The sequence below is a fragment of the Protomyctophum parallelum genome (assembly GCF_964188405.1).
Source record: "Protomyctophum parallelum genome assembly, chromosome: 1".
Taxonomy (NCBI): domain Eukaryota; kingdom Metazoa; phylum Chordata; class Actinopteri; order Myctophiformes; family Myctophidae; genus Protomyctophum; species Protomyctophum parallelum.
Genome location: NC_139697.1, coordinates 56,406,941 through 56,434,428, shown reverse-complemented (window position 1 = coordinate 56,434,428; position 27,488 = coordinate 56,406,941). Strand labels below are relative to the sequence as shown.

The following is a 27,488-nucleotide window of genomic DNA, read 5'->3' as shown; positions in this document are numbered from 1 at the left end:
ACTGCTGGAGAGAACCAAAACAAAACACTAGAATCAAAACAGACAAAAACTGAAAAAAGAAACCTGTGACATATTTATCTTGACCGGTAGATGGCACTGACAATTCTTGGACGCAACGTCTCTGCCGAAAAGCTAACAGACGAAGAAGATTCATACACGGAAATAGCAGATATAGACCTTTTTTTCTGGAAGTATGGCGGCTACGCTTAACTTTCTGCCGGCCTCGAACAATTGTAATGCTACTGCATGTCCTCCGGTGACTCTGTCTGTAGATGCCGTGCCCTTCACACCCTCCCCGGCTTCAGAAGGTATAGTGTCGGACGCCGGGTCTCAGTTTTCTCGCTGTTCCTCCAGGCTGAGGTGTCTGCGGAGCGACTCAGTCAGTCTGAGAGAAGAACTCAACCTGCTGTTTGACCAGCTCATCTCTGAGAACTACAACAAAACCCTAAATCCCACCATCACTATACGACCAGAGGTAACTGTTATTACGCTTCTGCATCAGTTCAGCTTGGGCTGCTTAATGCTTTCATGCTTGTCCATTTTAATGGCTTCTGGCATCTGTTATAGATTAAATCCATGGAAGATGATTTGTAAAATGATGCTGCTGGGCTCTTCAGTGTGGCAGTATGCTGTTGAAACTTGTGGAATGTGGACTAATATTTGTAGACAGAGAGAAGATTACACCTGCCTTGTTATGTTGAGCAAGACTACAACCCCTCTGAGGGTGTGCTACTGTGCTTACTGTGCTACTCAGCTAATTGGTCCACTAGTGGACAGTGGTGGTGATTATAACATTGATCAATTAACACAGGATTTTACAGCAATAATGGTCTACTGGTCCACTCCAATGGAACCTGTTCCAGTCGGAGCTAATTCAACAGGCCCCCCATAGGTTGCCATTCATATGCCATTCTGCCTGAATGTACAGTTACTTGAAGGCATAATTGTATAAATGATTAATATACCGGTACACATTATTTATATATGTATACTCAAAATGCTGTGTTGTATTGCACACTGCAAGTTGCTGTTGTCTCTGATACATGGTATGACATAATATTACTATGCAAGTTTAAGTGTGAAACCATAAAGAGTTACTTTTCTCTCCATATACTTGAGCCTCCAAATGATCCAGAGTACGGTACCCTATAGCCCTAGAACGGCTCTTGTTGTTACATACAGTATGTACAGTATTTCACATACAAGAGCCATAGAACACAGCCATATATTTGTGGTAGACCGTTACCATGTGCGGCATGAATGTGATAAATGCTCCGTTTGTACTCACCCATTAAATTATTCCAAAGACGTGGAGTGAAAAATGGTCCTCTAGTTTTATATCCATGTGAAAGTTCTGGCACAAAACGCGTATTTAGTGAATTATCTCCACTTTTTCAAGAGATGCACACGGACGCCTTTCTCTCCAGCGAGGGGACGATTTTAGATACTTCCTGTTGTCATCACAAATTGACCGGAGAAACACAAAAGTTTGCGGTCACACAATTGGCAGGTGGTGTGATTAATTACCCAGCACCTATCGCAAAGCACCTGCCAATTGTGTGACCCAAACTTTTGTGTTTCTCCGGTGAATTTGTGATGACAACAGGAAGTATCTAAAATCGGTTCATCGATATTCCAGTGCCCCCCCTCGCGCGGAGAGAAAGATGTCCGTGTGCATCTCTTGAAAAAGTGGAGATAATTCACTAAATACGCGTTTTGTGCCAGAACTTTCACATGGATATAAAACTAGAGGACCATTTTTCACTCCACGTCTTTGGAATAATTTAATGGGTGAGTACAAACGGAGCATTTATCACATTTATGCCGCACATGCAACGGTCTACCACAAATATATGGCTGTGTTCTATGGCTCTTGTATGTGAAATACTGTACATACTGTATGTAACAACAAGAGCCGTTCTAGGGCTAGGTACCCTACTGGCCTGAATATAAGGCATTTTCTTCCAATGGAAATATCTTAAAAAACGGGGTCATATTATAATCGGGGACTAGACTATTTGACATTTAATGTTCTTTTTCCACAAATGAGTCTTGAAAAATAGGGATTGTCTTATAATCAGAGTCGTCTTATATTTGGCACAATACGGTAATTTTGATGTAAATTTGCCTTTCAGGATGTGTGTGCCTTGCTGAGACACGCAAGCAGTCTGGTGCCACTAAGTCAAGAACATCTAGTGGTCAAACTATGCCAGTTAATGCACCATCTGCTCAATCAACTGAAGGTATGACTGTTTTATGACAGTCACCCAGTGGTGTTTAGGTCGGATGAGCCACTTTCACTTTTACTATGAGGCTTTAAGCTGAGTTTAGATGATTGGGGAGATAAGTAAAACCTCCCTCTCCCTCATGATAATCAAAGAATGTAATGATACATAAAATAAATACAAAAATAAGAATACTTTGTGTTCACTCACTGTTTTTATTTGATCTCTTTTAGGTAATTGTAGATGAGCAGACATTGACTGTGTTGATTAGTTACACTGTCCGTGCATTGAGTGTGTGCAGTACATGGACTCACCTGGAAGTGCTGCTGGCCCTCTCCACAGTAGTGTATGGGAATGGACCTCAATGCCAGAAGGTAGGTGTTTGTTTGGGTGTTCTATGTGTCACACCATACTTGTTGATTGTCAAGTTGACAACTACTGTACATTCTTGATTTTATGTTCTGAGTACATAGCATGGTTTCTATCCTTGCAACACTTTAATTCCAAACACTATCTTGAACACTTCTACCTCGGGTGTTGGGAGCAGCTTGGCTTTCAGGGAGGCTTTTTATTTAGCCTTTTGGTGGGTAGTCCACAAGTTTGACTGACTGTATGTTCTTTTCTTTATTGAGTCAGATAAATTGAGTAGAAGAAGCACCCAAGAAAGATACAGTTCTGTAGTTCTATGAAGTATTAGTGGGTCATCATTACAGGTCCTTGATTTGAGTTACTGAGTGATTTTCATTTTTGTAGCACCTTGGTGAGTTACTGAGTGAGGATGGAGTCCTGGTACGCTACAGCTCCCCATCTCAACCCAATGTGGAGTTACGGCGCGCAGCACTTACCTGCATGGCCAGTGTCTGTCTCGGGTAGGTCTTCCCAGTCTTAGAAGATTTAAGCGGACTATTTTAACTATTATTACGTTGTGTGGCTTATGGCCTTTTATCTCCATAGCAATTGTAATTTGTGATAAATGCAAAACAAAAAGTGAGCAAATGTCAATGTTGCTGCTTTTAGGATAATTGTGTGTGTGTGTGCTGTGCTTATGTAGGATTCCTGGTCATCCCCCTGTGGAGGACCAATACAGGAATACATGTTTTAGAGCATTCCTGCAAACACTGCAATCAACCAAACCCCCCCAAACTGACGAACTCTTCTACTGCACGGTATGAATTTTAGTTTAGATTAGGTTATTTTAGTTGTATTTGTTTTTAGTTGTGGTAGTAGGTACTACTAACTAATATTATAATATAGTTTGGATTATTGTATCTCACAATTTTGTTTTGTGTGCAGGTGATTCAAGGAGCATTGAAGGGTCTTCAGTGCTATCTATCAGGTGGGAAGTGGAGATTTGGTGGAGGGGAAGAGCTTGGGTCTCTGCTTGCCACACTAAAGGTATTATCTATTACACTTTTATAAATGTATCAATATATTACATGTTTGCACAGATGCTGGAAGTCCTGGAATATACCTAAACTTTATTGGACTCTTGCTCTCACAAAATACATATAACATACCGGTAATAAGAACGTGTAATGTAGCAATGTCTGAAAAGAGAGGCTTTAAAAAAAACTTGACATTATGCACCTTCTTAGTATTTTCTTAACATTTATTTTCAGAATTTTGCGTCATTAACCTTTTGCATGCATTAATTACCGCATAGTACTGAAATATAGTTATTTTCTTTAATTGAAATTTGTTTTAGTTTAATTATACAGTGATGCTAGTCACTTCTACTAAACCCATTATATTTCATCCTATTCTGTATGTTATTCTGCTACTGGACATTGCAACATGGACAATTGGACATACTAGTATTCATATCCACGTGGATATGAATGCAAGATTTATTGTGTAACATTTTGCTGTATGTTCTACAGAGGCATATGTTTCAGGGAGCTCCAGGTGTGAATGTGGAGTGGCCGGCTGTTCTCTACCCAGCTCCTCTTCCTCAGTATGAAGGTCTGTCCTCACCTAAACCCGCTGAACCTCAGAAGGAAGCTTCCGCACCAGGAAAAGCCTCGGGGGTGAGACCTTATAAAATGCTTTTATTCCTTTTTGCTTCCTTTCTATAATAGGCCCCTGTACTGCGAAAACAATCACACTGTTGGTGTTGGTGTGATTGTAAAAAGAAAACATTTAGACCTAGATCTTACTTAGCACCACCTTAAATTAATAAGAGTGTTTAAAACAGCCTTTGCTAAATGTCTCTGTGGCAGAACAAGAAGAGGAAGTCCAGAGGGAAGGGGAAGAAGACCGCTGTGGAAGAGAAAGGAGGGGAGAACGAAGATGAAGATGAAGCGCTGCCTGTTGTTCAGAAAGGAGGTAGAGGAGGAGGCAGAGGTGGTGGTGGTGGTGGTGGAGGGGGAGGAGGAGAGTCCTGGTCTAAAGCCCCTGCTCCTTCTCTATACCCCTCCTGGAAGATGAGCAGTTCTGAATCAGAGTTTTCAGACCCAGAAGGGGGAATGCAAAGCAAACTGAGGTAAAATAAATAAATAAATTAAGTCATGCATTTGGTCACAGTTTCTTTGATTGTTTTGAGAACAAGTGTCTTACGGAAATAGCTAACACAATGCACAGTAGAAAATGAATGGAATGAGGATACTTAACGGAGCAGCACTTTATTTTGTTGGGAAAACAGAATATGATTGTTCATTGTTTATTGATATTTTGCTATGTGGCCATGAGTAGTTATTCACATTTTATGTAAGCTAATGTAATTGCCCAGGCAGGCACACAGGTAGAACAACAAATGCATGTTTTTTTTTAATGCTGTGTGGGCGGTCACTTCAGCATTTGACTCTTTCAGACTTTACCATGCTCGCGTGCGTCAGGGCGCGCTGCACTGCCTGCTGGCAGCAGTGAAGGCAGTCGAGAAGAAGACTCTGTATGGATACTGGTCGTCCTTCATCCCTGACGCTCCTATAGGAGGACCACCGGCCCTCACCCTCCACACCATTATGCTGAAGGACCCCTCGCCCAAGGTGAAGCACACACTTGTGTGTGTCTTTGTTGGGTCTTGTGTGTTGCGAGTAGAGCAAGACCGATATGTCAGTTTTGCCAATACAGTATATAGACTTTTTGGCGACCCCGGTATCGGCAATATTATTCAGCCGACGTGTCTATCAAAAAGTTGTTTCTTTATTATGTGATATGCTTATAAGATTTTGTAATGAAATCAAAGTTAATTTTAATTCTTGCTTGGGCTTTTCTGCCTTTTATTGGATAGTACAGTTGAGAATGACAGGAAACGGAGTGACACTCAGCAACAGTAATCTGCTCGGGAATCGAACACGTGACTCGATGTCAGGTCGCATTTGAGCCTTTATTTGGTATGCGCCTTAACCACTAGGCCATTGGCGCCCCTATTTTTTGATATGGTCAAAACATCAGTAATCTGTTGTCTAGGACTCTCTCCAACATCGGGATCAGCATCAGACCCCAAAATCTGGCATCTGTCAGGCTCTAGTCGAACTTGTGAGTGTCTGTGTGTATTATTTACCCCTTCACCTCTGTCGTCATCCTCCAGGTGCGTGCGTGTGCTCTCCAGGTGTTATCCGCCCTCCTGGACGGCTCTCGTCAGTTCCTGGGCGTGGCCGAAGACACGTCGTCTCCCCGTACGTCTTTCACGCCTTTCTCCTTCACTGTGGCTACCACCATCAGAGAGCTGCACCGCGCACTGAGCCTGGCTCTGCTGGCCGAGACCTCCTCTCACACACTCACGCAGGTCATAAAGGTATAAACACACGTACACTGTTTTTTATTTTACACACCATATTTTACCGTGTAAGATAGCATTGTGATTCTGTGACTTGTTACCGTTACTGCGGCAGTGGCTCAGGAGGTATGGCAGCACTCTGTGTCTGAAGATCTAAAGATCCCCGGTTCACTTCTCCATACTTGGTGTCGAGTACAGTGTCCCTGAGCAAGACCCCCCTAATGGACCCTTCTCTAAACCCCACCCCAAAAGCCATTGTCCAATGCTAGCTTAGCAACCGTCACTACACTGTCATGTTATTTCTCCCACACACAAACAATAGGAATATCACAATAACGCAATGGTGACTATGAACCAGCAACAGATTCCACATACCCAGGAACACCACTTGTTGACTAGATTAGAAGCGAATTTTTAACTTTTGCTATTTAAATGATCGATTATTTATATGGAGAAATCCCGTAATTTAGTGTGGGTGGAGTGGGTGGAGCTTAGCGAAGAGTCCATTGCTCCCTGTGTGCTGTAACAATTTGATAAATGTTGTATATATCAATGAACCACAAGATGGGTCAAATTCAGAGAAGTAATTATATCCAGGGATGAGTACAAATACTAATTGTTCTTTATTCCAGTGTTTGGCCTACCTGGTGACCAATGCTCCCTACCAGCGGCTGAGACCTGGTCTGCTCACACCTATATGGAAACAGATCCGTCCATATATACATGACAGAGGTGAGAGATCTTTCCAACCTGGTGAAAGAGAGCTTTAATGATGCTAGTCTGCTGTGTATTGTACACTGATGGTTTAAATCCTCTGTTCAGTCTGACATGTTGTGTGGATGACAATGCTTTATTAATAATACAAATGTAATTTCAGTATAGCTTTAGCGTTTGGTGTCATGTTCCTTCTGCGTATTGTAAATAACAGGTGTAATGTTTCTGTATCTCAATGAAGAAACATTGGTTCTTGTTATGATTCTTTATTTGAACTGGTAGGGTTGGTAGCATACAGGTCATACCTTCTATTCTAAGATCTGGAAATGTGTGTAGGTGTGTCCATGATATAGGTGTGGCACAGTCATCATCATTACCATCTAGTGGCTGTTATAAATATCACATAATGATATCACATATCACATTGATTGATTGATTGATTGATTGAAATATTTATTAACAGTTTGTAGAATTTACAGTACATTTTAAGCACAAACTCAATACAAAGACAGTTAACTGTGAGTGGACGACCCAATTAAGCATTACACTTGTTTACAACAGGGTCCACATTGTTCAATTCATCAAAACATTTAGAGACATACAAATAGACATTTCTATGTAGCTAAAGAACAGAACAGGAATTCATCATATAGGAAGCAAAAAGGGAAAAGATACATATACAGTGAGGGGAAATGGGGTGGGGGGGGGGGATTCAGATTTTACAGAGGCCAGTTTCGAATTGCAGCCATCCGTAGGTGCCCTTTGAGAGCGGTTTTGAAGGAGTCAAGGGATTCACATGTCTTAATGACTGTTGGTAGGGCGTTCCACATTTTGGTGGCATAGGAGCGAAAATAATTTAGTCCCTTGTTTGTGCCGAATCTGGGTTGTACATGGTTTGTTGCACTCCCTCTGGTGTTGTGGGTGTGGACTTCGTTTACATTAAGGAAGTATTTAGACAGGTACATGGGTATCTTGGTGGTGTATCGAATCTTGTCGACCAGACCCATTGCAAGATGCTGTACTCTGTCGTCGACCCTAAGCCATCCCAGCCTGTCAAAGTGGGCAGGGGTGAGGTGGGTTCGGGGGGTGAGGCCAAGTAGGAGCCTGACCAGTTTGTTTTGGGAGGTCTGGAGCCTTGTTTTAAGGGCCTTTGAGGTGCTGTGGTACCAAGAGGTGGATGCATAGTCAAAGAAACCTTGTACGAGGGCTCCTGTTAAGGTCTTCAAGGTGTTTTTGCTGACCAGTGAGGAGATCCTGTAAAGGAATCTTGTTCTTTGATTGACCTTTTTGATTACGTTGGTGGCCATCTTATCACCGGAAAGATTGGCCTCCAGGATGGAACCTAGGTAGGTAATTTCATCTTTTCGTGTGATAATATTGTCACCCACTCTAACCAAGAAGCCATCTGCCTTGCTGAGATTACTATTTGATCCGAAGAGGATGGATTCAGTTTTTCCCAGGTGTAAGGATAGTTTGTTATCAGCGAGCCAGGTGCAGATTCTACCGAGTTCAGAGCTGAGGGTCTTTTCAACCTGCAGTTTGTTCCTGTCCGAGACCAGCAGTGCTGAGTCATCTGCGAACAGGAACAAGTTGCAGTCACAAGCTGAAGTCATGTCGTTAACATATATTAGGAACAGTAAAGGCCCTAGTATGCTTCCTTGTGGGACGCCACAGCTCACTGGGAGGGGAGGGGACAGTGTTCCGTTCACCTCCACCATCTGTTCTCTCCCCTCCAGGTAGGATTGCATCCAGCTCACTGATGTGCTATCAAAACCAATAGCTTTAAGCTTGTTAACCAGTATGGAGTGGTTCACGGTGTCAAAAGCCTTTTGGAGGTCCAGCATGACCATGCCGCAGTATTTTCCAGCGTCCACCTCGTGTTTGATGTGGTCGCTCAAATAGAGGAGGCATGTGTCAGTGGAGTGGGATGTTCTGAAACCAGATTAGAACTCGTACAGCAATTTATTAGTGGCAAGATACTTTTCAACCTGTTCATAGACTATTTTTAACATCACTTTCGAGATGGAGCTTAGAATAGAAATAGGGCGGTAGTTGCCAGGTTCTAATTTACTCCCTTTTTTGTACAAGGGGGTTACTTTGGCCAGTTTAAAATCTTGGGGGACCTGTCCCTGTTTGATGGAGAGGTTAACTATGTGGGTGATGACTGGAGCAATGGAAAAGGCTGAGTCTCTGAGAAATTTGGAGGGGATATTGTCATGGCCAGTGGCCTTGTGGGGTTGGAGGGCACTCAGTTTTTTAAGTACCTCCTCGGTTGTTACCATTGCCATTTTGAAATCATCTTTACAAACACCAAGGTTTTTGTAGAAGGCTTTGATGTGCTCTACACCAAAACGCCCAGAGTGGGAGGGCAGTGTGCTAACCAGCTTTGTTGCAATGTTTGTAAAGAAGATGTTCAGGTGGTTGGCTACATCAAGCTTGTCAGTGATGTCACAACAACAGGGAGTGAGCAAGAATAACCCCCCCCCCTCCCCGAGGAGAAACAGAAGAATCTACTAGTGGAGGTCAGAGTTTACAAATCATAGCAGCGGTGAGCAGGTACTGTAGCAGCAATGACGGTTTAAAGAGTGAGAAGGTAGTGTTTGACTGCAAATCTAGATATTATCGATTTACAAACTCCCAATGTGTTGCAACGCAGCAGGTTGTCTGCCAGAAGAACTGCTTTGCAGGCTCACTTTTGTGGAAAACACATTGTCATAAACCTTATCAACTGTAACGGATACTGTATCACACCCAGAAGCGTAGTGTCCATTCGGCCACTCGGGCACATGCCCAGTCAATTTAGATCTTGCGCAGTCTAGCCTGTAAAAAGACGTGATCGAAAAACAAAACGACAAAGGATGGTACCGGCAGCCCCTCTCACCCCTATGCATGCAAATGTCTGTTGTAGCGAACCATCAGCCAGTGTTTTGCTTCTTGTGTCTTTCACAGCCCATGATCCTAAAATAAAGAAACGACCCCTCACCTGCCTCTTCTCCTTTTCAGACGTGAACGTGCGTGTGTCGGTCCTGACACTCTACGGGTCGCTGGTAATGACCCAGGCCCCTCTCCCAGAGGTACAGCTCCTCCTCAGACAGCCGGAGGGCAGCAGCAGTGCGGGCTCCTTTACGCTGCAGGAAGCCGCGCTCAGCTGGAGACAAAGGGACGGAGTCCCTTCGCCCTCACGCACGCCAACCGCACACTCTCAGCACAACCCACAGCGCCCACCGCACACCCCTTCACCTCGCACTCCTCACACCCCGAGCGAGATGGAGGCCAGTCCGCCGTGGCTGCTGCAGTTGTGCATTTCCCTGGCGATTCAGCCCAGGGAGGACCAATCAGACGGTGAGGGAGTAGGAATGGGTGGAGCCGTTTCTCTGGAACCTGCCCCTGTCCGCCTGGAGGCCCTTCAGGTGAGAGACTGTCTTTAGGTAGACTTCCAATGACAATGATCATATGAGAAGCTTTCTTTGTATTTTGTTCTTCTCTGACTGTTCTGTTAGCCTATTTCTGTCTGTATCCTATTAATTCCCCCTATCTTGTCCCTGTTTCTCCACTTGCATATGTGCGTGTGTGTTCCAGGTGCTAGCTCACCTGGTGCGGGGTTACTTCTCTCTAGCCCAGGTGTGTCTGTGTGAGATGGGCCAGGTGAGTGCTCGCTGCCTGCGTGAGCCAGAAGCCGCCATACAGCTCCATGGAGCCAAGGTACCATGAACACCCTTTAGGCTGTGGTCATTGACATGCATGAGCTCTGCATCCATGCAGCATCAGCGTCATCTTTTCCTTCTGCTCATTTAGTTACTGGAGGAAATGGGGATGGGTATCATCCAGCAGTATAAAGCAGAGAGCACTGTGCCTGAGAGTTCCAGGGTTCCCATGACTCGGGTAATTACAAACCTGTCTTTATGCATTTTAATATGGCTCAATTCATATTTATTTAGTTGATTAGTGCTTTGCTCTGAAGAGGTTGTAGAAATGTGGTGTTACACATTGAATGTACTTAAAATGTTTTGCTTGATATTGGCGTCTGGACAACAACCCGTACAAACCGTGACTGTAGGTGGTGCAGTTTTGGTCTGACATGTTGAGTGGACCGCTGAACGGAGCCCTACAAAGCGAGCAGCACCCCACCCTGCAGACCAGCGCCTGTGATGCTCTGTCCTCCATACTGCCACAGGCCTTCACTCAGCTGCCCGTGAGTTCTTATACAGCAAATGTATGCAAACGCCTTTCAAATGCATTGCCAGGTTTCATAAATGCACCAGGGTTAAGATTTGAGTATTGTTTTGATTTATTCTTGTGTTTAGGATAAGATGCAGATGATGTGCATCACGGTTCTTCTGGGGCTGACCTACAGCGACAACTCTCTGGTGAAGGCAGCAGCTGTCAGAGCTCTGGGAGTCTACATAGTCTTCCCCTGTCTCAGAGAGGTAGGCGATTACTTTACCCATAAGCCTTTTTATTAGAGATGCAAAATAATGAGATGCTTGTGATGTGAACATCGTTTTATCGTGGAGATTAGGGGAACCAAATTATTGTAAAATCTCTCTCCATAATACTATCTAATACTATACTAATAATAATACTATACTAATATACTATACTATACTAGTATAATACTAAAGCAGAACATTGGGTTTTCCTGGTGGCTCAGCCAGTTAGTAATCTGTGCTCCTTGTGAGCCGTGTGCACCAGAGTTTCAATCAGACTCCTGTCATGTCTCACATGTCTCCTTTCTCTTCCTTTGGTTTCCCAAATAATTATAAAATGCTTCAATATACGGTACTATGATTTGTAATCGTGGAAATTAGAATAGCAGTATATGCTTACATATACTTACTATTATGTGTACAACCCAAACATTATCTCCTCATATCCGTATTGTTACCAAGAGGTTACTTATCCCCCCTTCCTGTTTTTGCAGGATGTGATGTTTGTTGCTGATACTGCCAACACCATCCTCACCGCCCTGGAAGATCGTTCTCCTAATGTGCGTGTCAAGGCGGCCTGGTCATTAGGCAACCTCACCGATACGCTCATCATCAATATGTAAGTGAGCATACGCACAGATGTTAAACGTGCTGTTGAAAGATCAACTACTCATTTCAAAAACATTTACAGAGCAAAAATGGAAATGAATCACAGTTGTGTGGGTTTGTGGGTGCATGAGTATGCATGGGGGAAAAAAATGTCCTAGTTAATTTTCACATGCTATCATGACTTCTCTAACTCTTGGCCAGGGAGAGCCTAGGTGTGGAGTTCCAGGAAGAGTTGTCAGAGATGCTACTGCTAAAGATGCTCCAGTCAGCCACTAAAGCCTCAGCAGATAAGGACAAGGTGAGACCACTCAAACATGTATTACAACACCGCTTTGCAAAAAGTTGGTGAGGACCCATATGTGGGTTGTGGATCAATTTCTATGGGTTGCGAGTGCATTTCCTTTTATATTTTGTTTTTGATTATTATTATTACAAAAGATTTAGAAGAAAGCACACATTTAAAAACAGTTAAAAACAAATCCCAGAGATAGCCAATTGTACAAACCAGATCTTTCCAGGTCTTCAAATCTAATTTAAAGTGGTCTCATGTTACGTTTGACACCACCTTCCACATTTTCTTTGACACCTACTGTCCACCCAAATAACATTTTAATATAAGATGGTGGTCCTAATGCATATCATCAACGCGGGGGTCCATGACATTCAAAAGGTTGAGAATCACTGTATTACACATGCGTTACTTGCACAGAGCTACGCAACGGTAGTGTGCATCACAGCCCTGAAAAATATTTCTGATACATGAAATATGTCTGTTCTGCAGTGATATCAGTAGTCTGCTTTTCTGCCTACATTGTCGCGATTTTCCAAAGCTTATTCTACATTTGAAAACTTGAAATGGGCCATTCTGCATAATTAGTACTAGTATTTAGTATTAGTACTACTTTTTGGTACTTCAAGTACATTTTGATAACCAATACTTTTGTACTTTTACTCAAGTAAATTTTGAATTCTGGACTTTAACTTTCTACATTGCATTTCCCACCACCGCTTCCTCCCCAGGTGAAGTGTAACGCAGTTCGAGCGCTGGGTAACCTGCTGCATTTCCTGCGCTGTGGTCAGCTGACCCGTGCAGCGTTCCAGCGGCCGCTGGAGGACGCTGTCCGTGCCCTGGTGCACACCGTCCAATCAGAGGCCACCATGAAGGTGCGCTGGAACGCCTGCTATGCACTGGGAAACGCCTTCAGAAATCCTGCCTTGCCTCTAGGTAATAAAACACTCACTGTAAAGGTAGAAATTAATACGTTGTTGCTGTCAGGCAGAAACCTTGTATCGCCATATTTCAACTTGTATGTTTTTGAGGGGTGCTAGCCCCCCCCCTATGCCCAGCTTTGTCTGTTTGTGTGAATTTTAGTGATGATTTGATTGGCTGAGCAGTGAGCACCCCATAGCAATGATTTGATTGGCTGAGCAAAGTACATATTGAGGATAAAAAGTTAGGGCAGAAAATTGAAGACGCCTATTGTGATTGGCCATAATTTAATAATTTCATCAATGGGGTGTGGCATGAAGATGATCAGCCTGTGGCACTGTTGACGTGTTGTGGAAGTCCAGGTTTTTGCTTTGATAGCGGCCTTAATCTCATCTGTGTGGTTGGGTCTGGTGTCTCTCATCTTCCTCTGTGTGGTTGGGTCTGGTGTCTCATCTTCCTCTGTGTGGTTGGGTCAGGTGTCTCATCTTCCTCTGTGTGGTTGGGTCTGGTGTCTCTCATCTTCCTCTGTGTGGTTGGGTCAGGTGTCTCATCTTCCTCTGTGTGGTTGGGTCTGGTGTCTCATCTTCCTCTGTGTGGTTGAGTCTGGTGTCTCATCTTCCTCTGTGTGGTTGGGTCAGGTGTCTCATCTTCCTCTGTGTGGTTGGGTCAGGTGTCTCATCTTCCTCTGTGTGGTTGGGTCTGGTGTCTCATCTTCCTCTGTGTGGTTGGGTCTGGTGTCTCATCTTCCTCTGTGTGGTTGGGTCTGGTGTCTCATCTTCCTCTGTGTGGTTGGGTCTGGTGTCTCATCTTCCTCTGTGTGGTTGGGTCTGGTGTCTCTCATCTTCCTCTGTGTGGTTGGTTCAGGTGTCTCATCTTCCTCTGTGTGGTTGGGTCTGGTGTCTCATCTTCCTCTGTGTGGTTGGGTCTGGTGTCTCATCTTCCTCTGTGTGGTTGGGTCTGGTGTCTCTCATCTTCCTCTGTGTGGTTGGGTCAGGTGTCTCATCTTCCTCTGTGTGGTTGGGTCTGGTGTCTCTCATCTTCCTCTGTGTGGTTGGGTCTGGTGTCTCATCTTCCTCTGTGTGGTTGGGTCTGGTGTCTCATCTTCCTCTGTGTGGTTGGGTCTGGTGTCTCATCTTCCTCTGTGTGGTTGGGTCTGGTGTCTCATCTTCCTCTGTGTGGTTGGGTCTGGTGTCTCATCTTCCTCTGTGTGGTTGGGTCAGGTGTCTCTCATCTTCCTCTGTGTGGTTGGGTCTGGTGTCTCTCATCTTCCTCTGTGTGGTTGGGTCTGGTGTCTCATCTTCCTCTGTGTGGTTGGGTCTGGTGTCTCTCATCTTCCTCTGTGTGGTTGGGTCAGGTGTCTCATCTTCCTCTGTGTGGTTGGGTCTGGTGTCTCATCTTCCTCTGTGTGGTTGGGTCTGGTGTCTCATCTTCCTCTGTGTGGTTGGGTCAGGTGTCTCTCATCTTCCTCTGTGTGGTTGGGTCTGGTCAGGTGTCTCATCTTCCTCTGTGTGGTTGGGTCTGGTGTCTCATCTTCCTCTGTGTGGTTGGGTCTGGTGTCTCATCTTCCTCTGTGTGGTTGGGTCTGGTGTCTCATCTTCCTCTCTGTGGTTGGGTCTGGTGTCTCATCTTCCTCTTGACTATAGAGCGTCGCAGTCCCTCCCCCTTTCAGAACGACGAGTGGCCCAGGAAATGGTTCTCCATTCATTTTCATTTTCCAAAACATAGTGTTCATTGTCATGATTTGTCACGATCCGAGTTGGCTTTGTCCGCGGCGTAACCGTCTTTAAATAAATACTTTAAGAAAAGCCTATGGGCAAAATGCATTGCGATTCATTTCCTGGGCCACTCGTCGTTCTGAAAGGGGGAGGGACTGCGACGCTCTATACAACACACGTTATCTATGGGCTTTAGTTAAGCATAGTATTGTGCTCTACAAGAGTGTCGCGAAAAAGTAGCAAAAATATCAGATCTACAAGTGACGCGTTGTGAGCTTGTCGATCTGATATTATTTTTGTGTGTGTGTGTGTATTTTATAAATATTGAACCAATGTAAGAGCTTTTGAATAAATACCAACTACGTTAGATTCATTGGAACGCAGGTCATTATTATTTTTATTTCCTGAATGTTTTGGATGGTATACAGCTTGAATATAATGTTCTCTTTAGTAACTTGTAATGATTGTGTGTATGTATTATTGTTTCACATACTCTTGGGTGTTTTGCAAAATATAACATCCTCAAACCATTATATCCCCCCCCCCCCTCCCCCCGGTCTTCTCCGTCAAGACTCTGCACCATGGTCCAGGGATGCGCTCTCCGCCCTCTGCTGCGTCGTCACTTCTTGCAAGAACTTCAAAGTGCGCATCAAGTCCGCCGCTGCCCTCTCCATTCCCACCCTCCGGGCTTGCTATGGAGACGCAGAGCGGTTCGGCCACGTGTGGCGCTCCCTGGCCGAGGCCCTGGAGAACAGCGAAGACACCCATGACTTTCTGGAGTACCGTTACTGTGCCAGCTTACGCCACACGCTGTCGCAGGCTCTGCTGCACCTGCTCAGCCTCAGCCAATCGCAGGACATGTCCACCCTGGGGGCGTCGCTGGCCGGGGAGGCGGGGAGGGCCGTGCGTGAGCACCTGGTCAAATACCTCCTCGGAGAGGTGGGAGGAGAAGGGGTGGAGAGCACGGAGGGGGAGAAAGAGGGCAGTGACGTTGATCGCTCCAGCCCCCGGCAGAGAATACTCAGCCTGCAGGAGACTCTGAACAGACTGAAGGAGTTGAGGTTGGATGAAGAGGGGGACAAAGGTGCACAGGAGGTGGTCGTAGACTTCCTGGAGGATTTGTTCAACAGCTGCGAGGAACTGAAAGCAGACTCCTCCACCTGACCACTGTCCCACTTTGGACGCAGCTTTCACGCTTCAACCTCTGACCCCTGGTTGCATGCTGCTGTCCCACACGGTTTAGGCCTGTCACAATTATTTACCCATTCTGACCTGAGATCAGATTCTTACGAGGTTTCCACTGGACACACACTGGTCTGATGAACCCATTCTGACCTGAGATCAGATTCTAAAAATTGTCAAACGTTCTTCGATTCTTCAAAAATAGCAGACCTACAAGCTCGTATCGCGCCACTCGGTGGCGCGATATGAGCTTGTAGATCTGCTATTTTTAAATAGCTAAAGCATAACATGATGCTGACACCAAAATGGGTGCCCGGTCAGAATGGGTTAAATAATCCTCATCATTGTTTCCATATTGAAAAATGTTTGTATACATTTAAAAAAAAATGTGGAAATAGCCAATTTACAAGCTCACAAGCATCTAGGTTGGCTATTTCCACTATTTAAACCAAAAGTATAAAATTATGCAATATAGCTTATTTTGACCTACATTGTATTTAATTATTATTTTGATAATTGGTATCGTTCATTGTCAGTCATTTATTTCTTTATTTGACTTATTTGTCATATCTGCCCTGTGCAGCTTTTTGTTTACAAAGCCTAAAAGCCAAACTTAATACTATTTTTATATTCTGTGTTGTGACAAAAATATAATTAAATCGTTAATCACAATTGACAATTAAGATTTGACAATTAAGCATTAAGTACAATTTCATGATGGTGACACCCCCTAAAGGGTGATTCACACTGAGGACTAGAACTATAAAAAATATAGTTTTATCTTTATTAGTGCTCAGTGTGAATGGCACTTAACCCTGTTCACTGTAAAGGCCCAAACAGGAGAACACAGAAGTCAGACGCTACAGCGGTGGTTCTTAAACCTCTTCATGTCAAGAATACCCACATTGATATGTATTTTATTTGGCCACAGACCACCATCTGAAAGTGTGTCGTGCCAGGGACGGCTAGAAAAGATGTGTGATTTATTTTCCCTCAAAATTATTAAGATCTTTTCAAAATTAGCAGATGTACAAGCTCAGAGTGTGCTCTGTGCTGTGAGTGTGACCTTATGGATAAAGTGGTTAAGATAATTGTGATGCTGCTAGCTATTTTAACAAATTTAGCTGGGGACCCCCTGGAACCCACCAAGGACCCCTGGGGTCCTCGGACCACACATTGAGAACCACTGCGCTAGAGGAGCTGAGCGGCCTGGAAGAGACGACATCACACTACAGTGATGAAGGCAACATACTTTTTCTGCAACTAACAATAATTTTCATAACTTTTTTTTTAATGAATTAAGCAATCCAATGAATGTACATAAGATGGTGAAAATAAGATAATAAATAAATGTATGTACAAATGATGTTATCTAATCTGTTTCCAGCAGTCAAGAACATAGCTTTTAATTTAGTTTATTATCAGATGTGGTTTGTTTGTTGATGAATCAATTATTTTATTGATCATTTCACCCCTCATACCTCTCATGGCTATCACCACCTCTTTACTTGTATTTAACTTGTGGATATTAACTTCAAGGCTGTCTTGAAATGTGTTTTGTGCTTTATGCTTTTTATTCTTCATAACATATCTACTGAAGTAATGGTATAGTACTGTTTGAACTTAAATATTTTATAGATATGAACTATATACTGTTCAGATGCATCGATTATGTTATATTTGTAAGTCACTTGGAGGAATATTTTTTAGAAGAGTCCCATTTAGTTCCCTGTGTTATTTCCCATAGTATACTTGTTTGTTTTACAATTTTTAGATGACTATGCAACGATAAACAATGACACTTGGTTCAATAAAATCTTGAAACCAAATTTGCAGCCCGCATATAATAAGAGATTATTGACAAATGTAGGCTGCTTCTCAGAGATCAACATAGTTCTTGCTGTTTTAATCGCAGCCACCAGAGGGCAACATGGCCACTTCTATCTACAGGAAGTGCTGGCTGGATGTTGCGGATGTTGACTACTGATGACAGAGTAGCACGCTGCTACCATGGACGCCTTCGACTTGTTCAGAAAGCTTGGATCGGGAGCAAAGTTTGATTTTAAGAGGTTTGGGAAAGATGCTGAACGTTTTAAGGTAATGTTGGAACCTCCGACTGTTGCTCTATCAACACAATACGGCCAATAATTGTGAATTTCCACCAGTTCGTCATTTTATGCTGATTTCTAGTAGTACGAACTCCTGCTGTGATGTCAACAGCCTTTTTACTCGTGTGCCTTAATTGATTGATTGATTGAAATATTTATTAACAGTTTGTAGAATTTACAGTACATTTTAAGCACAAACTCAATACAAAGACTGTCAACTGTGAGTGGACGACCCAATTAAGCATTACACTTGTTTACAACAGGGTCCACATTGTTCAATTCATCAAAACATTTAAAGACATACAACCATTTAGAGACATACAAATAGACATTTCTATGTAGCTAAAGAACAGAACAGGAATTCATCATATGGGAAGCAAAAAAGGGAAAATATACAAGCACTGGGAAAATATACAATATACAGTGAGGGTGGGGGGGTGGGGGGGATTCAGATTTTACAGAGGCCAGTTTCGAATTGCAGCCATCCGTAGGTGCCCTTTGAGAGCGGTTTTGAAGGAGTCAAGGGATTCACATGTCTTAATGACTGTTGGTAGGGCGTTCCACATTTTGGTGGCATAGGAGCGAAAAGAATTTAGTCCCTTGTTTGTGCCGAATCTGGGTTGTACATGGTTTGTTGCACTCCCTCTGGTGTTGTGGGTGTGGACTTCGTTTACATTAAGGAAGTATTTAGACAGGTACATGGGTATCTTGGTGGTGTATCGAATCTTGTGGACCAGACCCATTGCAAGATGCTGTACTCTGTCGACGACCCTAAGCCATCCCAGCCTGTCAAAGTGGGCAGGGGTGAGGTGGGTTCGGGGGGTGAGGCCAAGTAGGAGCCTGACCAGTTTGTTTTGGGAGGTCTGGAGCCTTGTTTTAAGGGCCTTTGAGGTGCTGTGGTACCAAGAGGTGGATGCATAGTCAAAGAAACCTTGTACGAGGGCTCCTGTTAAGGTCTTCAAGGTGTTTTTGCTGACCAGTGAGGAGATCCTGTAAAGGAATCTTGTTCTTTGATTGACTTTTTTGATTACGTTGGTGGCCATTTTATCACCGGAAAGATTAGCCTCCAGGATGGAACCTAGGTAGGTAATTTGATCTTTTCGTGTGATAATATTGTCACCCACTCTAACCAAGAAGCCATCTGCCTTGCTGAGTTTACTATTTGATCCGAAGAGGATGGATTCAGTTTTTCCCAGGTGTAAGGATAGTTTGTTATCAGCGAGCCAGGTGCAGATTCTACCGAGTTCAGAGCTGAGGGTCTTTTCAACCTGCAGTTTGTTCCTGTCCGAGACCAGCAGTCAGACAGCAGTCATTACTAATTAAGGAGTTTGATTGTGAGACCGGTTTGTGGAGGCAGACTTTTTATAAACCTTTGTGTGTTGTTTTGTACAGATGTCGAGACCCAAACGAGGGGAGGCTTCCTCGGACGTTCTCTCTGGAATCAACTACTTTGGCTCAGGGACAATCAATGGCATTCCGAGCATGCCTGAACAGGAGGAGGAGGAGGCTATTGATGGGGATGAAGAGGAAGGTGTGGGACAAGAACCTGAAGCTGGAGTTAAGAGGAAACGAGTTGAGGAGAAAACTGTAAAGAAGAAGAAAAAGAAGAAATGTAGCCAGGTGGACACGGAAGGTAAAGTATCATCACAGGAGTTCAGATTCATTAGTTGTTGATCACTTATTAGTGGTCAATAACATATTTATATGTATGACATGTAAACATGAACATACGTTTTGACTATTCTTTATAAGCTTCAGTTCTTCTACTCTAAACATGGTTCTCAAAAGCCCAAACCAGGGCTCGGGTCGGGATAAGGTAAACCACACCAATGCGACTCATTGAGTTTGCAAGGAGTTGCATTGGTGTGGTTTACCTTCAAACCGTTTTGTCCCAACCCGACCCTTTGTTTTGGTTTGGGCTCTAGAATGTAACCATCACAGAGATCACAAAGCTGCTTTCGTGTGGTTTCATTTCAATGTGAAGCCTCTCGGGGAGAGACGGAGGGCTCTGGCATCCTTTGGACCTCTTCTCTGGACAGAAAGACCAAAACTCTTCAGAAGGATGGGAACGAAACCACCTCACTGAAAAGGCTGAAGCATCTCCACCAGGAAAAGGTATCTATCTGACTTGTTGAGGAACGCCAACAAATGTGGATTAACATAAGCTTTTAAAATTTGTAAAATTGTCGTACACAAAAGACAGCGTTTAGTAGTGTCCATGTGAACCATTAGAACGGCACGTGACTTTTAATTGCATGTTTCATTGTCTGATCTTTGTGAGTAATAGTGAGTTTGTGCCTTCTGCTCCGATTCAGGTGAACCGCATTCGTGCCCAGCACCGTATAAACGTACATGGCAGTGACTTGCCCGACCCAGTCTCCACGTTTGAGGAGCTGCAGTCCGAGTACCGTCTAAATGCGCGGGTGCTGCACAACCTGAGAGAGGCAGGGCTGAACACTCCAACGCCCATACAGATGCAGGCCATACCCCTGATGATGCATGTGAGTTCACCTTTTTAATGCACAATCCCTATATTATCAACCAGTCGTCCTTGAGGAGGTTCCAGGTGGTCCCCAGCTATATGATGGAGAGTTGCTAACCAAATGGACGCTTATTAGATCTTTAACTCTTGAGTACTCAAGAGTAAATTTTTTGTTAAACATCAGCATTACTTAATTTACAAGAAGTTTACACATTTAGAGAATGTAGAAGAATTGTTATTTTGATCGTTTGTTTTGAAGTTTTGGACTGTGGCTCAAATTCCGAATACGGTATATAGGCCTATATATATATATATTGCCCCCCCCCCCCCTGTAATGCATTATCAAAGTGTGTGTGTGTGTGTGTGTGTGTGTGTGTGTGTGTGTGTGTGTGTGTGTGTGTGTGTGTGTGTGTGTCACAGAGTCGTGAGCTGCTGGCCTGTGCTCCTACTGGCTCAGGGAAGACTCTAGCCTTCTGCATTCCTCTTCTGGCTCATCTACAGCAACCAGCCAACCTGGGGTTCAGAGCAGTTATCATCTCCCCAACCAGAGAACTGGCTAGTCAGGTATACATTACAGAACACGCATGCATTCACACTCAATAAGGTCATCTATTTGTTTTTTTATACATGAAGTTGAAGGTTGATCATCAACAGTAGGTAATTGCCACGGCAAGCTTTTTGTTTTACTGATGGAAATGTTTCCGCAAAATGCCTAATGATTTCTCAGGTAAACTTGTTAGACAGCACAGTTGTGAAACAAGTGAAATCCAGCTGTGTTTCAACTGATCCTGATTTGTTTGTTTAGCTTGTACATGAGCATGTACATGAGAGCGCAATTATCCTCTACAATTATTTGAAAACCTTTTCTAGTTACCAGTACTAGTTTTTGCTAATATAAATTATTATTACATATATTAACCACTTTACGATCTATTGTGATCTTGTAGATCTGCTATTTTCAAACATTTTAGCACTTTTACTTTTGGTACTTTTAAGTGTATTTTTATGCTTTTACTCAAGTAGCATTTTGAACACAGGCCTTTTACTTGCAACAGAGTTTTATATTGTGGTATTTCTACTTTCACTTTCCACCACTGACATCTAGACACACAGAGAGATACTTCGTCTGTCTGAGGGACTGGGCTTCAGAGTTCACATCATTGACAAGACTTCCATCGCAGCCAAGAAATATGGGCCACAGTCAAACAAAAAATACGGTAAGACTGCGGAAGATGCCAAATGCACATGTCTTTCTTCTCTCATCGGTTTGCCCCTTTCTCACTCCCTCGTTCTCATTCTTGTCACTGTAGATATTCTGGTCAGCACACCAAACAGACTCGTCTTCCTCCTCAATCAGGACCCTCCAGCAATAGACCTAAGCAGGTGACAATGACACGTGTGTGTGTGTGTGTGTCACATATTTTCAAACATTTGTATTTAAAGTTATTCAAATATGGAAGTTATTTGTCATGTTCCCTGTGCACCTTTGTTTACGAAGCCTAAAAGCCAAACATCTTTTTTTTATGTGACCCCTGGACGATTAGCTGTTGCTTTGCACCAGCTAATGGGGTCCTAATAAAATTCTATAAACTCTGTTCCAATGTTCAACGTCAGAAACGCAATTACGCAGTTAATTGCAATTATTTGAGACAATTAATGATTAAGTAAAATGTCATAATCGTGACAGACTGTGTGTGTTGTCTTTACAAATTACACTGATATTTGGTTCATTGAGTTTGTGTTTGACTTTGTGTTTTTTCTGTGTGTGTGTGTGTGTGTGTGTGTGTGTGTGTGTGTGTGTTGTCAGCGTGGAGTGGTTGATAGTGGACGAGTCTGACAAGCTGTTTGAAGATGGTAAAACTGGGTTCAGAGACCAGCTTGCCACTATTTTCCAGGCCTGTACCAGTCCCAAGGTCCGCAGGGCTTTCTACAGTGCCACCTGCACACCAGACGTGGCAAAGTGGTGCCGTCTAAATCTGGACAATCTGGTCTCTGTCAACATCGGACACAGGTAGCATTTAATCTACATAACACACCCTGACCCCTCTATCTGCATCTACTAGGTCTACATTTCTTTCTAATATATTTTAGAATGACTCTTTATATTTCTTTACTGTTTGTAACTCGTTTTTGTGACCCTTGATAAGCACATTGAGCTAGCGATTAGAGAAAATTGACATTTGGTTGATTAGATAAACCTTTGTTGATTAGATGCACTTTATTATGCCCAAAATTACATATGGCACTTCTACTTTTTTTTTAAATTAATTAGGGATTTCATGATTCATTTAATACAATACGATACAACTTTATTGTCAGCTTTCACTGAAATTTGCTTTGCGTCCATGACGTCACCGTTCAAGATACAGACAGGACATACACAATACATTACACAAGGTACATTACAGGACACAACTCACAGAAGCACAATCTAATTGTTGTGAGGTCAGTGAGCTCATTGGTCTTGCGGTTAGAGTGTCCGCCCTAGGATTAGGAGGTCGGGGTTCGATCCCCGGCCGGGTCATACCAAGGACTCAAAACGGGACCCAATGCTTCCCTGCTTTGTCCCTCCCAATGCCTCCCTGTGACATACTAGCGTCAATGTCCAGGGGTCTATGTCTAGCTGCCTCACGCTGCAGAAACAGGAGATAGGGCCTCATGGCTCGGCAAGGCTTACTTACTATTACAGTGTTATCTTTGTTTTACATGTTGAATAACCTGTGTTCTCAGGAATGCAGCGGTGGAAACAGTGGAGCAGGAGTTGCTGTTTGTGGGGACAGAGAACGGAAAACTCGTGGCCATGAGGAACATCGTCAAAAAGGTATGCATACCTTTTATAAATGCGATTAACTGAGAGAGAGAGCGACAGACGTTTTCTCTGAATGTTTTCTCTCTAATCGTCTTGTTCAATTTACTGACTCTCTTACCAGGGGTTCCTGCCTCCCATGCTGGTGTTTGTACAGTCCATAGATCGTGCACGGGAGCTATTCCATGAACTGGTGTACGAAGGCATCAATGTAGATGTTATTCATGCTGACCGCACGCAGCAGCAGGTACTACAGCAAGTGTATTACAATCACTTTGCACAGATACTCATGTGGAACATGTTGGACTTGGGATTACACAAAATTGTTTTTGAGGTGTGCTAGCCCCTCCTATGCCCAGCAGTAAACACAAACGTTGAAAGTGTGTAAACGCATACATTGAAGACAAAAGTGAGGACGCAAATTGTGATTGCGTGGGAGATGTGTCATTGGTTGAGAATGAGATGTATGATGACGTACTGTATGATAAGAGCGCCCCTCACTTCACAAAGGTGTGATTATATATAAAGGCAGTAGATAGTCGGGTGTTCAAACAGCATTGGTAAAGGGCCTTCCCAGATTCTTGCCCTTAACACTTTAATGCGCCGGGATTTTTCAAAATAGCGCGGGGGCAGCTGGACCAGCTGCCAAGTCATAGCGTTAAGGTATAAGGAATTTTGAGCCATGATTCTTTGTGTAAGTTGATAGTTGTCTTTCTTATCAATGTCTCCCAGAGAGACAACGTTGTCAACAGTTTCCGCTCAGGGAAGATCTGGGTCTTGATCTGCACTGCGCTGCTTGCTAGAGGAATCGACTTCAAGGGAGTCAACATGGTGCTAAATTATGACTTCCCCACCAGTGCTGTTGAATACATCCACCGGATTGGTTAGTTCCTCCTCTTCAGTAATCAATGTATTTTAGTTTTTCTCTCCCTTTCTGTCAATGTTTCATTGCATGCTTTATCTGTTTCTTATCTATTAGTAGGGATGTCCCGACTTTTTCCTTTCCGATCCGATCCCCATGCCATAATTTCTGTGTTAGCCGGTACCGAATACTGACACCAGAGAATAATATATATTATAATAAAAAAGAAAAATATCTTATTTTGTCCACCGACTGGGAATAGTGTTTATAGCTATCTAGCTATTTATCTCGTGTTGTGTTTATAGCAGACTCCTCACTCAAAAATGTGCACTCAAAAGCAAACTCCACATGCCCCAACATTTTATTTACCTGCCATAGTGTCAACCCCTTACACCTGTGTCGGATCTGTGGTTAGACTGGCATATTTACCGATACCAATATGACCAAATAAGGGCCGATACTTTACAGATACAGTATCGGGACATCCCTATGTATTAGTATTTGCAGATACTTTGTACTTGTTTTATGATGTTTTAGAAATATTTAATAATCAGACATAGCCTTAAAATATTAACTATAATGTAGTAAAACTATTAATGATGACATGAAAAAGACATTGGTGCCTACAACAGCATTTATAGTGTAACATAGTGTCAACATAAGTCTAAATCTTATGTATAATATAGCCTGGTTTTTGACTTAACATCTACACATGCTGCTTTCCAGGCCGTACTGGTCGAGCTGGACACACAGGAAAGGCCATCACCTTCTTCACAGAGAATGATAAGCCACTACTGCGCAGGTACACGCCACGGGGTATAATACACGCCATTGGCATTATTTAAAAACTGCTATTTTGTTTGAATTTGAGATTAGCTGTCCTGACAAAGTCAACATGGAAATGTATCCCACAGCCACTAGTGTTGCACAGGTGTTTCATATTTCACTATTCATGATAGTAAATAAATAAAACTGGACAGAAACTTGCCAATGTTTTGTAACAGAAAAGTCAGGAGTGCACAATATTTGATTCACTTTCAAAAGAAGTGAACAACTTCTAGTTCATCCAACCAGAACAGACCATTACTTTACTCCGTAGTCCCAAAGAAGTGGGCTAGCTATCCAGCTCAACTAGGCTTGCTTAGCCTGGTCTTTATCTACACTTTGAGTAACAATTTTGTCTGTTCTGTCTGTTCTACAGCATCGCCAATGTAATTAAGCTAGCTGGCTGTCCTGTGCCTGGCTACATTGTGGGCTTCAAGAAGACACACAGGTATGGTACCTGTTCAGAGAATTGTGATTGGTTAAACAAGACTGGATCAGATGTCGCTTATCTAGTTGTTGTTGGGGTATTTGCTACATTTTCACATATACTGTATGCATTTTATTGATGCCATTAAAAGTGTCTTGCTCAGGGACACTTTGTCAGATAGACCAGGGGGAAAACTTAGGGACCTTCTGATTCCCATGCGTTCTTTCTACCTCGGCTAATAATATCTATGACATATCATTGTCTATGACTCCAATTGTAGGCACGGTTTCAGCCCATTAAGACCGCCATTGACTTCCATTATGAAATTACTTAAAGTAAAAAAATTGGTCCAGTGGTTTACAGACCGACCCATTTCTAGATGGCATGCAGTTGTTTGCAAGATTAGCCTTGGACAAACTCACCTTGGACAAAATTACACAAAATGGCTTGAAAGGTATAAAGACTGTAGCATTAACGGGGCTGTATATTGTTTCTGTGTCCAGTAAGGTGAAGCAACGGCTTCAGAAGAAACCTCCCAAAAGGAGCACTATTTGCACAACACCACGTTTCCTGCAGAAGAAGAATCCCACCCAGGACAGGAAATCTAAGCAAGGACAGGAAAGCACAGTAGAGGGTTTGCAGAATGGAGAAAAGACGCCTAAAAGATCAGATGGGCAGAAGAAAAGAGACAAGAAGAAGAAGAAGAATGCAGAGAAGATGAAGGAAGTGACATTAGAGAAGCCAGTGGCAACAGACAAGCAGAAGAAGAAAGTATCGGTTAAGACGGGAGCCAAACTGAAAGAGTAAGTATTTTATTTATTAAAAAAAAAACAATGCTCACAATTACGACACACGGGGTAGTATTCACACAACCCACCTCAACTCATGCATACACATGCCTATTAAGAGTGAGACCATACATTGTTTTTCTTGTATTACTTTCATCACTTATTTGTAGAGAAACCGAGAATTATATATTATTTTTGAAAGCCAAAATGCATATACTGTAGTTTTTCCTTTTTTTTCTCCCCAGCTCCCCTGTGAAAAAAGTAAAGAATAAGAAGCTGGGAGGTGTACAAAAGCAGAATGAACCAACAGCCTGAAGTACAGAAGAAGACGAACATGAAGATGTACAGCATATCTTGCTGTAATTCTACTGCTGGTTACCATATTTGTGTGGTGAACTCTTTAGACTTTCTACCAGAGTACGATAATGAAGTGTTTTTTTAATGACGTCAGACATGTGTTTTCATTCTTCTCAACACCGGTATGGACTCCTTGGGACAAAACCGTCTTAAGGTCAACCACACCAATGTGGTTGACCTGGTATCAGTGTTCTTGTATCATCCATGCAAACATTTTAACACTAAAGTATTACTTTAGTGATAAGCTACACAGAACAGTACACCATTTGTAGTAATCTTATAACTTTAAATAAAAGCGCATAATTTCTCCACCTGTCGGTCGGGGCTTTCTTTCTTTCTTTTATTTAAGGATTTTAAGATCTTAAAAAGGGGAAATGAATAAATGAAATAAAGACCATTGCTGCATCAAAATGTATCGTCAAACTACTATAAAACTGGTCAAACATTGGCCAAATGATTGTAGTCCATCTACAAGCTCACACACCAATGCGTTTTGATCTGCTATTCTACAATATTACATAACAATATTACATAACAATAACAATAGAAACTATTTGGGAGGAAGAATAGGGTCTCATTGAGAAAGGTACAAATCTAGATTCATTGCACATAAAGTGAAATATTTCAAAACTTATTTATTTTAATATTGGCATATTTATTCTGGCATATAGATCATGAAAAATCAAAAATCCTGTACCTCAAAATATTACATGAGACAGTTTTATCAAGACCAGAGTCAACAAAGCTGTTCACCAGGTGATTTTGGAGAGCTTGCTGTATCTGCTACTAAAACTATGAAAGAATAAATAAAAGAAAAATGCTGTTAATAGGAGTTTGCACACAGTATATTTTTGGTTTAAAAAAAGCCAGTCTTCTACAGACAGGAGATTCGACATGTGAGCTTGTACATTGGCTATTTTAACTATTAAAAAATGTTTTTCAACAAAGGCAAAGCCGTTTAGGGATAAGGGGTTTAGCATGGAGGAGGGTTAGTACAGAATGGCTGTACTAGGCTGGATCTGGCTAGAATAGG

General features: G+C 42.8%; 2 protein-coding genes across 2 annotated transcripts; both read left to right on the top strand.

The window, feature by feature from the left end:
• Positions 1–193: 193 nt before the first annotated feature.
• heatr6 (HEAT repeat containing 6) lies at positions 194–15,993 on the top strand (the record flags this gene model as incomplete). The annotated part of the gene is made up of 20 exons (XM_083790899.1): positions 194–475; positions 2,136–2,243; positions 2,459–2,599; positions 2,979–3,094; positions 3,277–3,391; positions 3,519–3,620; positions 4,106–4,252; positions 4,445–4,707; positions 5,035–5,209; positions 5,755–5,961; positions 6,576–6,675; positions 9,661–10,067; positions 10,237–10,359; positions 10,453–10,539; positions 10,715–10,849; positions 10,962–11,084; positions 11,579–11,703; positions 11,895–11,991; positions 12,714–12,918; positions 15,190–15,993. The coding sequence occupies 20 exons, from the start codon at positions 194–196 to the stop codon at positions 15,780–15,782; spliced, it is 3,651 nt and encodes a 1,216-aa protein (XP_083647025.1). The 3' UTR covers positions 15,783–15,993.
• Positions 15,994–17,786: 1,793 nt separating this feature from the next.
• Positions 17,787–26,537, top strand: ddx52 (DEAD (Asp-Glu-Ala-Asp) box polypeptide 52). Its single transcript, XM_083788524.1, has 15 exons — positions 17,787–17,897; positions 19,301–19,541; positions 19,893–20,023; positions 20,224–20,409; positions 20,811–20,954; positions 21,496–21,607; positions 21,701–21,773; positions 22,198–22,401; positions 23,121–23,211; positions 23,321–23,443; positions 23,929–24,079; positions 24,785–24,860; positions 25,260–25,331; positions 25,814–26,113; positions 26,344–26,537. Exons 1-15 carry the CDS (start codon positions 17,811–17,813, stop codon positions 26,411–26,413), a joined length of 2,061 nt encoding a protein of 686 aa, XP_083644650.1. The 5' UTR covers positions 17,787–17,810; the 3' UTR covers positions 26,414–26,537.
• Positions 26,538–27,488: the final 951 nt, after the last annotated feature.